The 14,830-nt window shown below is 31.0% G+C and overlaps 1 protein-coding gene across 1 annotated transcript in view; it reads right to left on the bottom strand.

Annotated features, from left to right (window-relative positions):
- Positions 1-14,830, bottom strand: part of LOC129219053 (spectrin beta chain-like) — a 321,265-nt gene that overhangs the window by 90,844 nt on the left and 215,591 nt on the right. The window contains exons 39-42 of the mRNA XM_054853373.1: positions 13,598-13,777; positions 10,822-11,013; positions 6,091-6,240; positions 4,883-4,987 (exon numbers count right to left, since the gene is read on the bottom strand). Coding sequence (XP_054709348.1) covers positions 4,883-4,987; positions 6,091-6,240; positions 10,822-11,013; positions 13,598-13,777 — 627 coding nt within the window. The remainder of the gene's footprint in view (positions 1-4,882; positions 4,988-6,090; positions 6,241-10,821; positions 11,014-13,597; positions 13,778-14,830) is intronic.

Below are 14,830 nucleotides of genomic sequence, written 5' to 3'. Positions count from 1 at the left end.
AGGAACTTTGTAGAAATAGGGGGAGCTGGGACACATTATGAGAAGTATCTGGTATGTAAGGGGCAGAAGCAGTGGCCCCTTAAAATAATTGATGGGGAGGGACTTAAATTTTTTTTTCTACATATGAAATTAGCTTCGAAGCGTCCATCTCTTTTTTATCTTGTAGTCCAGTCATTTAAGCTTAAATTAGATAAGAATCTCGGAATTCGAGATACCCAGCTGTAAGTCTGTAAATACTTGTATATTGGCACCCTAAAAGTTGTCTCAAAACCTACATATGGTAGGGTGTATGCTACTTTTAAATTTCACTGTCAAAGGTCACAAAAATCGTTTTTTTTTGCGCTTTTTTTGTAAATATCTCATTTCCTATGGGTTTTTTGCTATTTGTATTTATTATCAATATTGTAGAATACAAAATTCTCTACAAATTTTATACGGTGAACCGTTTTCGAGATAGAGGGCGGAGAGCGCGCGGTCACAGGATCACTTCAGGTCAACAGGTGCCTCCGGTCAAAAACGCGCCATATATAGTTGATGAACTATCGATAAATCAATGATTATAAATATTTGTCTGTTTCGATGAAACAATGGTTGTACCAGTTACTCAAGAAAAATTCTTATCAAATCGAAATAACAAAGATATGCTCATTAATATGTTAATTGAAAAATTACAAGCTGCAAATATTACTACTAAACAAGCCAGAGATGATGCGGATGTTCTTATTGTTGAAACTGCAATTGAAGAATCGAAGTCTGAAAAAACTGCAGTTATAATAGGACAAGATATTGATTTACTTGTCATTTTAATTGGGTCACTGTCTTACGAACAAGAAATTTTCTTTAAAAAAGTTGGGAAAGGAAATGTAAAAATGGAGATATACTCGACTAAAATTTTTGATAATTATCCTCATTCCAAAACACATATTTTATTTCTGCACGCATTAAGGGCTGTGACACAACTTCTGCACTTTTTAAAAAGGGGAAAAAATCATTTTTAAAAGCTTTAGTAAAACTGACAAATTTGGATGAACTAGCTGCAGCATTTAAGGAAAAAAATTGTTCGGCTCAGAGATTATTAGACAGTGGAACTCAAACTTTATTGGCAGTCTATAATGCTCTGAAATATGCGAAAAGTCTCGATCACCTTTGTTATATGCATTACGTCAAGTCTACAAAACTTAATAAACCTGTGCAGCTTTCAAACATTTCACCAACAAGTGCAGAAGCTCATCAACATTTCAAACGTGTATATTATCAAGTTCAAACTTGGTTAGGGCATGACTTGGAACCCCAGGTATGGGGTTGGGCAATGCGAAATATTTTCTGGAGCCTATCATGACAATTTTACCACCTGCTCCAAAAGATTTGCTAAATACAATTTTCTGCAACTGCAAGAGTGGTTGTGGTTCGCGATGCGGATGCAGGAAAGCGGGCTTGTAATGCTCTTTAGCTTGTGGCCAATGTAATGGGCAAGCTTGTCTCAATGCTCTACCATATCAGAGCGATATTAACGAAGATGGAACCTTTGACCTCAAAATCATGGAAGAACTTGAGACAAATGTTGTTGAAGATGATAATGAAGACCAGTTTGAAATTTACCAGCAGCCGGAAGACGACGATGAAGAGGAAGAAGATGATTAAAATTTTAAATTGTAGATTTTGTACCCTTTATTTCATTTTTTTACTTTTAATAAAAATAAATGTATTGAATGATATTTTTTAATAAAGATTAATTCATATTTTATTTGTTTTTTTTTTCATCATGTAAGAAGTTATTAATATTAATTAGGTTAAAATTCAAATATAATTCCTATATTTTCATTAACAATTCTGCAATTACATGGACAGGTAAGTGTTGTTAAGTAAATTAATACTGAATAAAAAGTGGATAGGTTAGGAAAAAATTATAAAATATAATATAATAGTTAATAAAAATTGACAAATATTTATAATCATTGATTTATCGATAGTGCATCAACGATATATGGCGCGTTTTCGACCGGAGGCACCGGTTGACCTGAAGTGATCCTGTGACCGCGCGCTCTCCGCCCTCTATCTCGAAAACGGTTCACCGTATAAAAAAATTTTTTAAACAAAATTTGTGGAAAATTTTGTATTCTACAATATTGATAATAAATACAAATAGCAAAAAACCCATAGGAAATGAGATATTTACAAAAAAAGCGCAAAAAAACTATTTTTGTGACCTTTGACATTGAAATTTAATAGTTGCGTACACCCTACCATATGTAGGTTTTGAGACAACTTTTAGGGTGTCAATATACAAGTATTTACAGACTTACAGCTGGGTATCTCGAATTCCGAGGTGAACTTACTATAATGACTGGACTACTTGTATCAATTGTTTGTGGAGGGAATGAGGTGATAAAACTTCTGGTTTTGAAAGAAGGTCAGTCAGTACTCGATGAGCACGTAGAAATAGAGGAGTTTCGGGGATCCTCCCCCGGAAATTTTTTGAATTCTTGTTCTAAAAACGAATTTTTAGGCGATCTTTGGTAATGTTAAGGGGAGAAAAGTTTTGAATACCTTCCCTGAAAATTTTTCGAAATTAATGCCTTAAAAACGCGATTGTATACCATATTTGTTGACTTTAGTGAAAATATGACTCGAAGGATTGTCCTCGATCGATTTTTCGAATCGATTTACATCTCCCACCCAATATTTTGATTTTGAACAAAAATTTGTATCATTGATACTCAGATTAGCAGGACTCTACCATACTTGATTAATGAATGTGAAGATCACAAATGTAAAGATCAATGAAAATGCAGTTAAATCTCTTATTTTTAATTGATTTAAATTAAATCACAATAAAATGACATTTGAAAAATCATTAAATATTGAAACATTTGATAAAGGGCAAAAAATATGGAAAAAAAAAACTTGAATTTGAGACACTTGCATTGTATGTATATTCATTACCACTAAAATTCCCCAATTTTTGCATTTAATCACCATTCTAAACGTCTCTAATAAAAGTTACACATCAATTTTATTTTTAAAAACTTTGAGAAACTCAAGATTAGACTGGTAAAAAATATGAACCTTTACAAGTGTCAGTAGCTTTGAATAAATTTGGATGCTACTGCATAGGAAGTTTCGAATTCACATGGAAAAAGATGAGCTTACAAGTCCTTTTCTATCAAAAATAAGATGTAAGAATCATTGCAAATACTGGTAAATATGAAAATATTGATGTCAAAGTTGTAAAATCACATGATAAACTAAAACAAGCAAGTTTTGCAGGAGAGGATGCGATAGAATTTTAAACTGTGAAGACGGAAAAAAAAAATCGAGACTAACTCAAAAAAGCATTTAAAAAAAAAGCTTAAATGCATTAATTTTATACCTTATCTGTAAAAACAGAGAAATATGCTGAAGGGACTGCAATATTTAAGGCAAAACCTTGGTAATCTTATACATAGACACCACATGATTTATTAGGGTAGTTTCTCATCAAATGCCAGATGGTGAAAAACATTATGTAACTTTTGCCTAAATATTACTGACTGCAGATGAAAAAAACATCTAGCAGGACAGGGAAGTAACAATCATCTACTGGGCAATGAAACAATTCCGGATTCTCTATGAACGCAAGTTCACTCTAATCATAGATAATGGACCATTGAAGACAATAGTGGGCTCTGAGAACAGGTTACTTTGAACTGCCTCAAAAATGATGAAATATGCAGTTTTTGTTAAATTTTAATTGCGTACAGAATTGTAAATTCAGTGACCAAATTAATGCTGATTACCTGTCAAAACCTCCTCTACCGTTCCCTAAAAATAGAATTCAAATTGTAATGATTATGCAAGTTGAAACAACATCATTCAACAAAATTCAATCAAAACCATAACTAATCAAGCAGGAGACAGAAAGAGATAGAGTGTCAAAAAACTGAAACAAGAAATTCTATCAGGAAAAAATATGACCCAGAACTCTCTTTACCAGGTGATATATTGCTCAAAGGAACAAAAGTAATCATCCTTAAAACTTTAGAACATACTACTTAAGAACTATGTTCAGCAAATGTAGGAAATGTGAAAGTGAAAAGTTTAGTGAGAAGTGTTAACTTGTTAAAAACTGAATGGAAAGTTTTGACTTCAAAAAAAAAAAGGAAAGCCACTATTTATTTCAGGGAAGTACAAATAAAGAATTGGCAAAGTGATGATGTACATTACTCTGGTCTTTTCATAAAGCCCTATTTTCTTATTCTCACTGATACTTGATCTAAATGGCCATAACTTTTTGCTTCACAAATGTCACCTATTACAGCCAGCTCCATACACTGTCAGTGAAAAATATTTAGCCCTCATGGATTACTAGATGTATAGTAAGCGATAATGCTATTATTTTTAAGTCCTGTGAATTTAAATAGTTCTGTAAAAGAAATGGCTCACTTCAATGACTGGTTGCGTCTAGACAGCCTGCAACAAACTAAAATGCAAGTAGTTCTAAATGGAGGTTTGAACAAAAAAAAAATCTGAATTTCTCTAAAGATGTTGAACAACACTCTTACTAAGTAGAAAAGCACACATTTTTTTTTTTTAAAATACAAGGAACACTAAATGCTGAAAAAAAATCTGTAAGTATTTTTTTAAACTGCAATGAACCAACAATGCAAATTGTCCCATTCTGCCACCTCTGTGTCAACATATTTATAGATTAAACTAAATACCCAGTAAGTTCTTACAATAACTTAGCACACACCAACATAAATTTATAGTATCAACTTAACTAGCAGTTGATACTAAACAGAAAAAATACTGTGATGAATGTTTACACAAAAAGTTAACTTCTCACAATCTTTACTACTTGAAATGTTAGTTTGATCACATATTTTTTGCACCATTTTCTTACCTTTTCTTCCCGTATTTCCATCGTTTTCTGAAATTCTAAATGTTTCTTTAGGGCATTATCAATATCTTCAACAGTTTCTTTGTTTTCACTACCACACAATTGCACCTAAAATAATATTTTCTTTAATCTCATATAAATTTATTTCTTTTTTTTAAACGATAAAAGGACAACAACCAGTGAGAAAATCATTTACTATAAATTATACATCTTAAGTTACAGATTCATGTATAAAAACCATTAAATAAAAATATTTCTTAAAACTTTGAACGAAACATCTAACATATTATATTGATTAATCATATTATTTTGAACTTCAAAACTTTGATGCACAATGGTGACTGTCTCATGCGTTATTATTATTTTTTTCCCATTCAAAACATTCCAATATAAGTATTAAACTTCTGATGCAGACGTATTAATAAACTATTCCGGTACATTACTGAAAAGAAATGTATCATAATGGCGGAAAATAACTTCCAGATCCATTCCACTGACATGAACTAAATATGTTAAATGTTGCATTACATTTTAATTTAAAAGCAATGTTACAGCTAAAACACATTTACAGTCACACTCACAAGGCGCTTTTATGACCCGCATATCCCTGCTCCTGCTTTTGAAAAAGTTGATAATTTTTCTGTTAATATGAGAATAGTGAGTGCTTTTATCCAGCAAAGTAAAACAAGTTTGCAAACTGCATTCTGGGTTGAAGCCTGGAAAACTTCCAGTTGAAAGTAGAAGGCAAATATATCTATCTGTATACTACCAGTAAACACCCCAAATCTGGCGATAAGCAGGTTATAAGCAAGTTACAAGAGCGTCATGTAAACGCTATCCTTTAGTTCTTCAATTCTTTACATAACTTATGCTTAATGGGAGTACATTAACAAGGTTGTTAATGGGTCTCTAAAGCATTGCAGGAACAGATGAGCATCACACATCTTGTAACACACACAAAAAAAAAATGCTTATCTTGTTTTGTTGCAATTTTAAAAATACTGAACTCATATTGCCACCTAGACTGCACAATTCCAGATCTTGGTAAGTCGGTGATTATTTTCATAATGTTGTACAGTTAAAGTACTTTAGATGACAAAAATGCAACAAAAAAAAATAGAAAAAGAAAAATTTGAATCTTTAAGGACTAACAGCATGATGAGTTCGATTATGCTGCTTATTCTGTAAAAGAAAACAATGAGTGCTCATACTTCACATTTTGCAATGGAAGCCTGGATTTGCTTTGCGTCACGGAAAAATAGTGAGATCTGTTTTGTGTGTTGAACTAAAACTGATCTTCTCTCCCAGGCTTTCTTCACTCGCTCTTGTAACTCAGACAGTGACTTCAGCTTTTCTTTGATCTAAACAATGAACAATGATCAGTAAATAAAAATGCCAAAATCTTCCTTTCTTAATGTCTGCAGTATTTAAATAAAACCTACATCAATTTACAAAATTTTTGATTTTTTTTTCTTTTTTTCTTTAGGAGCATACATTTTTCTTAGTTAAAATTAACTAATTCACCTCTAAAACCTGATTTCTCCACTTCTTTTCCTTGTTTATTTATTGAAAGCAACAAAAGAAAACAAGCCGTTTTCAAAAGTAAATAATAGTCCTGTCGAAAAAACAGTTCAAATATTTAATAGTGTTGAGAAATTTGTTGAATTAAAGTTCTTTATGATTAAAGTTCTACTTTGAAATAGGTCATGTTAAGAAAATTACAGGTTCAAATGCTACCAATCTTAATAGCCATAACATTTTATTCTCAGCAAAAGAAAAAAAAAGTTCCAAAACACAACACAAGTAGAGATTAGCAATCTATACAAATGAAATAAAATACCAGTTAAAACCTTTTTAAATTGTCTATAAAATGTCATAAAGTTTGCTCAATGTGAGATGAACCATTTCCTGAAAACAAGTAAAATTGCATTGCATCATTTTCAACAACAGCTCTTAGCCTATCAACAAGAAAGTTATGAAAATACTAATACATCGCACTGTTCAGTTCCAGTAAACTGTCATTTTATAACCATAAACAGTGTCTTTGAGGAAAAATAAATCAGTAGGGTCAATGTTGGTGAATAGAAATGATTGAAAATGCTTTAACTTTTTATCTTTTTCGATGTCATTGCTTTTTGTATTGCATTAATATTAATTGATTTTGGAAGGAGGCCAGGCTCAATATCATGAAAACTTTTCAAATGTAATTTTGAAAATATTAAAATTCTTATTCACAATGAGTAGTTTTAAATTTATTTCAGGAGGTTCCTGGGCTCATTTGGCTCTCCCTTTTTATTGTCTCTTGTAGTGCCAATCCCTGCTGGTGGCGAGTTTTTGAAACTTTTTGTATTAGATTAATTGATTTTGGGAGGAAGTCAGGCAAATATTATAGAACTTTTCAAATGTAAGTTATAAAATATTAAAATTCTTATTTACAATGAAGAGTTTTAAATTTATTTTAGGAGGTTCCTGTGTGGGGGACCCTTTGGCTCTTCCTTTAATACTCTTGTACAATCTCTGCAGGTGGGTGGTGAGTTTTTGATTTTTTTTTTTTTTTTTGATAAAAAGTAAAATTGCATAACTTCCTATAAACTAAGAAGTTTGTTACATAAGAAGCTATGCAGTTAAGACCAAGGTCTATACCATTTGGTCAAGTTGCTTTCATTTTGTGATAATTGCAAAGTAGTGGTGAGACGAGACATCTCGTGTCAGTCATTGCTCACTTACAGGTTCATCATCTAATAACATCAGACCATATGCTTTACTTTACACATAAAGATGTTCACAATTCATTTGAGAAAAAATATTACATATTTAATCTAATATTTTAAAATAAACATTTATTTTCAAATTTTAAATTTAATATTTAAAAAATTATAATCGAAAATTGAAGTAAAAACCAAACAATATTAAATATCTTTAAATTTTGCATTAAATATTTGAATGTGTAATAAAGTATTCGGGTCCTAGCAGCAAAACTGACTATGCATTTTGAACAGAAAACTTCCTTTTCTCATAAGTATACTAATAATTATTTTTCAATAGATAGTAATGAAAGGTTATTTAGGAGATTGATTCTATATTTACTCCCTCAATGCTATCTCAAGAGCATCTATATCAATCAGAAATTAAGCAATCAGAAATTGTAGCAGAATAAAGCTAGAAAGAGCAAACTGCAAAATAATAATTATAATAAATGAAAGTTTCCTTACAAAGAAACTTCTTTTTCTAAGTAAAAAAAGCATCCCCCCCCCCTTCTTTAACCTTTTGACAATGGATTTAAGAAAAGTTTCACCGATGAAGCTATTTGGCAAGACTAAAAACCGAGAATATGAGAATTCAATTTGATCTTTTTTTCTTACAGTCTCAGGTCATTAGATTTTTCAATATAAAATGTAGATAAATGATTTTAAAATTATGCAAAGCTATTTGAAGTGGAAAATAAATCAAGCAATGGTTTGGCTAAAATATAGCCATACATAGGTTTGGATGATGCTTTTGAATTTTTTCTAGCCACAAGTTATCAAAATTAGCCAAACTGTCTAACAATAGCCAAACACTGCAGAAGCGAACCTTGTAGCCATGCAGCCTTGTAGCCAGCAGCGAACCTTGTGCCATATAGCAGCGAACCTTGCTGCAACTTGCAGCAAGGTTCGCTGCTACATGGGTTTAAGAATCAGCAGTTAAAGAATCTGATTAGCTGAAAGCTATGAGAACTCGAGGGATGAAACCGCAGAATGGATTTGCTAAATTTGTAGCATCGGCATAATATGCAGGGTATCTGCTACATTTAGAGTCATGACGTTCCATGATTTTCTATGATTTCTGCTTGCAACTTTCCATGACTCACAGGGTGAATTTTTTCCAGAAAACAATACATTTTTCAGAAGTATATCTAAACTAGTGTATTGTGAAAATAAAATTCCTGATCTATGCTTTGGAAAAGGACAAAAATTCAAATTAAAGTGAAATGTAACGAGCTGAGCTACTATTATAACTAAAAACCAATGAATGCAACAATGACTAGTGATACACCATACAGATGAAATAATAGAAAACCTTAAATTTAACATTTTGTAACCAAGGACATACATTTACAAATCTAAAATTTTCTATATATATATATATTTTTTTCTGATACATCATAAAAAAAGTTTTAATAGGTAAGAATTAACATGTAAACGAATTAATTACTTTTTTTTCTCCAAAAAACTGTTAAGTTTGCAGAATAATCTTTCAATGACTAAAAATATTGAAAAAACGTTTAAAAAGTAAAATCTTCAAACTTTCGGCAATACTATAAAACTACAGGTGAATAGCGACCTGTTATGCTGGTTTGATTTTTTATTTTATTTTTTTTTTTTTTGCCTCCTAATTTTTAAAAATAAATCTCTGACTTCACAGACAAATAAAGAATCAAACATTAAATTCTTTTAAATGGTAACAGTTTCCTAAAAAATATTTGACAAGCAATAGTAACTAAGTGCCGGGGTTTTGATTATTTCGACATTCTAAATGTCCTTAATTGATTCTTTAGACCAATTTAATTTTCTAAAATCTTCATTAATTTAAGACACAAATAAAAAATTTTATGATAATTTTTAAAAGTCTCTTGAATCAATCCAGACCAAATGAATAAACAGTTTTGAACATGAACAACAAAATTAGAAGTACAAGTCTTTACCAGCACAATATGACATATAAGAAGGGTTAAAAATAATGTCAAACACAAAATTAATGTCCAAGGGGTAGAATATCGTAGCAAAGAAAAATGCTCAAAGTTTATAGAAGCATGTGCAATCAGATTTTGAAATGCATAAAAAAATCACGACTGATGCGTCAAAGCTTATAGAAATGGCTAAAGTGCGTAAACCTTATCTGTGAAATTCAGCAAGTATGCCTATTTCAGAATCTAAACTCCATGATCAATTGTCAGTCTGTAAGACTTTTGAGTGATTTTTGATGAAAATCATGACTTTCTTTGATAATTTTTGATTATGGTCAAAATCCCTGACTTTCCAGGTGCGCAGATACCCTGAATATGCCTCATATACTTACTAAAAAAATCGCAGAACAAATATCAAATGATATTGGAAGAGATTTTGTTTTTCAACTATTTTCGGAAAACAACAGGTAAACCGCTATAAATTAAATTTCGCTAGAGATAAAAAGGACCTATACTTTTCTTCATAGTCATTGGCACATCTATTGATGAGTGGATGCCCTGCCACTGTTAAAAAGTGAAACATCAACATAGATTCTTTTTATATATAAATAAATATTATGACTCTCCAGTGAATTTAGTGCCAAAAGCTGCATTCTACTAAAATATTACATCAGGATATTTAAATTTGCTTTTTAAATGTATAATTTTAAATAAAATATAAATACAATGAAACCTGCTGAATGGAATTGCCATTTTGCCACGAAAAATATTCTAATAAGTGGGATATTCTATTAACCGGGATAAAAATAACACATTACATTGTAAATGTATTATACTAAGCCAGATATTATTTAACCGATATTCTAATAAGCAGGCTTGACTGTATAACTGTTTTCGAAAAATGACTTTTATAAGTTTCTTTCCTTCCATAATTTTTGAATCATTCAGTTGCTAAACTATTAAGGATACACAGTTTCTAATACATACACAATATCAGGTAGAGTGAAAACTAAAAAAATATTACCTAACCTTTTACAAACATAGCTAGACATTAATTTCTACCATCACCTGTTTAGAAATGTACTGATATAAATTAACTTTTTGATTCATACAATGACATACATCAATACAGGCTTTTTCTGTTTAAGCTATTAATATCTTTAACAAGGAGAGCTAGTAAATGGCTGCAAATAGCAGCGCGGTTGAAGTATACAACTTAGAATTTCAATTAAACATAATACAATGCCTTTGTTTCAAGGAAATCTTCCAAACATACTTGTTGTTGCAATATGTCATGTTCAAGAAGACTTTCTCCTTGCTCATACAACGGTTGAAAAAGACTAAATTTTGACTCCATTTCCATTCCAAGAACTCGAAGATCATTTTCCATTAATTCTATATCTCTTGGGACAGCTTCAGACTGTAATTCAAAGCAAATTTCTTTAGCCCAATTTTCTTCTTCACGTACCTAAAATGAAAGTAGTGCCAAGATTACAGTTAATTTATGTCCATGGCTATTTACCTAATATTACTAAATTTGCTTGAAATGTAGTCAATGAGAGGAAAAAATTTCAGTCAAATATCACAAATTTAAATCAGTTTATTCACACATCCAAAACTATTGCAGTGAATGGATTACTGATGAAGAAGTAGAGTTTTTGCAAACAGTTGTAGCATAATGCCACATCCTTCTCTAATGCATAACTTACTCAACTATCAATAACTCTTTGGTTCAGATGACAGAGTTATCAAAACTCAAACATCCGAGTTCAGAATTTGAGTGTCAGTAAAAATTCTGATAGAGCTATTTTTGCTCTCACCACTAAGACTTTGCAACGGAGAGGATATATGAAATGTAAGGGTAATAATATTTTCCAACATAATGGTTCTTTCTAACAGTAACTGACTTAAAGTTATAAATATTTTGCTGATGCAGGCTGTATGCATTGAGAAGTACTAGTTGTCAATAAAAATGTGTCAACAAGTCTTGATATAAAGTAAATGTGCAAATAATAGGCCAAGTACCTGTAATGGGATAAATATTTTTGGACCAATAAAACAACTGTTGGAGAACAGTTGATGAATGAATAACCATGAAATTTACATAAAGTATGGTGAACCTAACATCTCAAAAATTATAAAAGGGTCTTGCATTAGGTGGCTGGGCCACATATTTTGATATGCAGATGCGTTCCTCACAAAAAGAGTCACCTTCTCCAACATTGAAGGAAAATACCGAAGAGGGAGACCCCCAATCAAATGGCTGAATGGGGTATAAAAGGACTTAAAAGTAGTAGAAGTGAATCGATGGAGGGATATTGCATGGGATAGGGTGAGATGGGAAAGACTTCAAGAGACGGTCTTGGCCTGCAACAGGCTTAGAGCTGGAATTAAAATGAAGGGAGCAAGTCCAATCATTGGCTTAGCAAAAGCTGACTCAAAGACTCCAAGTCACGTGACTCAACAACGGATAGTTGGCATGTTTTGCGTGAAACAAGCAAAAGAAACCTGATTTCTTCCAATGCTTTGCTTTAAAATCTATCATGTGACTTGGGGTCCTGGTTTCATGCATGAAAGTCTTCACTCCCTCCATTTTTATATCTTCTCAATGGAAACAGGCTGTAGCACCAGCGAAGAAGAAGAACCTATAATGGGCTACCTGCTTTGATTGATAAAAAACAAGCTTATAGGACATAAATGGGAAAACATGAAACAATAGCTGTTTGATTGAAACCCTTTCTTTCAATTATACAAAAGAAAGAACTTAAGTTGCTCATTGTTGCTTGAGGAACAGACTATCATTTCTGTGAAGTAGGGTTAAAAGCTATGTCTTGTCAGTTCTAAAGCATTTTTAAATTTATTTCTAGACATTATTTTGTTTAAAAATTTATTTATTTATTTATTTATTTATTTATTTGGAAAATGCAATGTTATACTTCATTAGACTTCCAATAGTCTGTGATTGATGTTTATAAAACATGAAATAAGCACTTAATACTATTTAAATGGTGGCAAATTTGAAGGTCATTATGTGGCTCAATTGTTCCATGAGGCATGCTTACCAATTACTAGATCAACTGGTGTTCCCAAGGGTGCAAAAGGACATATGCAACCCCCAAGATTATGTTACAGACACTGGCACTGAGTTTTGGAAATTAGTGGAATTGCTCAAGACCAAACTGGAAATAGAGATCCAAAATGGATGTTGGAAAAGAGGGCTAGCTTCTAAAATGTTACATTCATGGAGGAGGGGACTTTTGATGCTTTTTAATAGTAACAGTTTTAATAACACTTGATGGAAACAACCAAATATTGTTATGTTATAGGTTTCTTTATTCAAATACAAGTGAAAAGTTATTCTATTTTTAGTCGTAAAACTGTAAAAGAAAAGTGTAGGGTTTTCTAGCATCTAAAAGACAGTTCAAGTAGGATAGAATTATAATTTTAATTCCTATATTTATTATTAATTATCCTTTTTGGATATTCTTACATTAAAAAAAATTTATATACAGTAAGGTTTTTTTGTTTTGTTTTTTTCGAATAGTAAGCGACTTTTAACAATTTTCCAATGAATATTTCACCGAGTTTGGCTAGTGTGAATGTTTGTTCTCAAGATATCTCCACTTTCCAAAAATGATACTTATTTTTGTAGTTTATATTACTTCATAAAAAAAATTCAACAGTTGAAGAGCGAAAATGGAAGAACAAGGTTGAAATACAGTTTTGTTTAGTGATCAACAGGCGGCAGTTTCTGACATTTCACGCCATACAGACTTTCTATGCACTTTGTTAATATTTGGCAGACTTGTTGGGCAGGATATTTTGGGCATATATTATTGAAAAGAGTTCACATTACTTTCAAATAGCATACACAACCAAGCAATGGAAAGGAAGGGGTATTATCTCTTATTATTTCAAACATTAAACTGCATAACACATAAAAACCAACATTAAAAGTTTAAACTTGAAAAACTATACATAAATATCCATGAAAGCATAATGTGATCCTGATGATTTTAGCTTTGCTTACGTAAAAATCAAAGGTTACTCACCAATGCTAAATACTTATGAATACTTTGAGATGCAAGCAGCTGACTCTTTCTTGAAGAAACCTTTTTCTGAAGCAAGTTCCAATTTTCAATAACAAGAGCTAATTGCATTTGTATATGTTCTTCATTCCCACCGGGGTATGTTTCTTGAAGTCGCTGGCTGTCTTCAAGTAACAGGTGAACCTGTTAGAAATTTATTAAAACATTTGTGTTTTATTTTTTTTTTTCGTGAAGGAAATTCATATTAAATGAAAGCAAGCAATTTCAAATGAATAACTGATTGCAGTGTCACAGAAGAACATCAAATCAACTAAAAAATATTAAAAACACTTTTGAGTTTTTAGGATACAAATTTTTGATTAATCTTGTCAACACTTTGTGCATATCAGCATGAAAAAAAAAAACACAAAACTTCAGATTTTTGAGAACTTTTAGTGCTTGAATTATAAATTTCTGAAGTATGGAAAATTTAAGAAATGTCCTAATGTTTTGATATTTTTAAACAACTACAGATAATAAGTTTCAAAACTTTGAATTCAAAAAGTTCAATTTGGTGGCATTTTGTTTTGCTTTTTGCGTTCTTAAACTAATGTGAAACATGGTTGTAGAAGTAAAAGTTTTTAATTTTGGTAGTTATTTTTATTACTTGAACAGAAATAAACTTTGAAAATGAAAATAAAATTTAATTTAATAAAGTCGTGTTTGGTCAAACTTTCAAAAAAAAAAACTACATGTTTGGTGATACCATATATTATTTTATCTTTGAAATGAACTTTTGATCAAGACTAAAAGTGCCATTATAATGTAAAGTTAAAACATGAGGAGCAAACAAGATGATGAAGCAGACAATATGTTTTTCCTCTTGCCAATTTAGAAAGTAAGCAAGTTGCCAAGCTCTGCTAAATTAATTGTACTGCTGTTTACAACAGAGCAGCATTAATAATTCAGATAACTAAACAAACTTTCTTATTAAAAGGTAATGATAGTTAAAATAATGTAATAAAATTCATTGAAAAATGAAAAAATCTGCTATCTGCTACATTATAAGCATTAATTGTTAGAATCAAAAAAACATTTCTTTTATCTCGGAGTTTTTAAAGACAGAACTTCTGTTAATTTTAAGAATATTTAAATCTATTACACTTTGGTTTTTGTCTTTCACTTGTCTGCAGTAATCATTTGTAATAACACCTTTGGTCACTTCACTTTGGTAATGAAAATAAAATTTTATTTTTT

This window comes from Uloborus diversus, chromosome 3 (assembly GCF_026930045.1).
Source record: "Uloborus diversus isolate 005 chromosome 3, Udiv.v.3.1, whole genome shotgun sequence".
Classification (NCBI taxonomy): domain Eukaryota; kingdom Metazoa; phylum Arthropoda; class Arachnida; order Araneae; family Uloboridae; genus Uloborus; species Uloborus diversus.
This window is presented reverse-complemented; position numbering and strand designations above follow the sequence as displayed.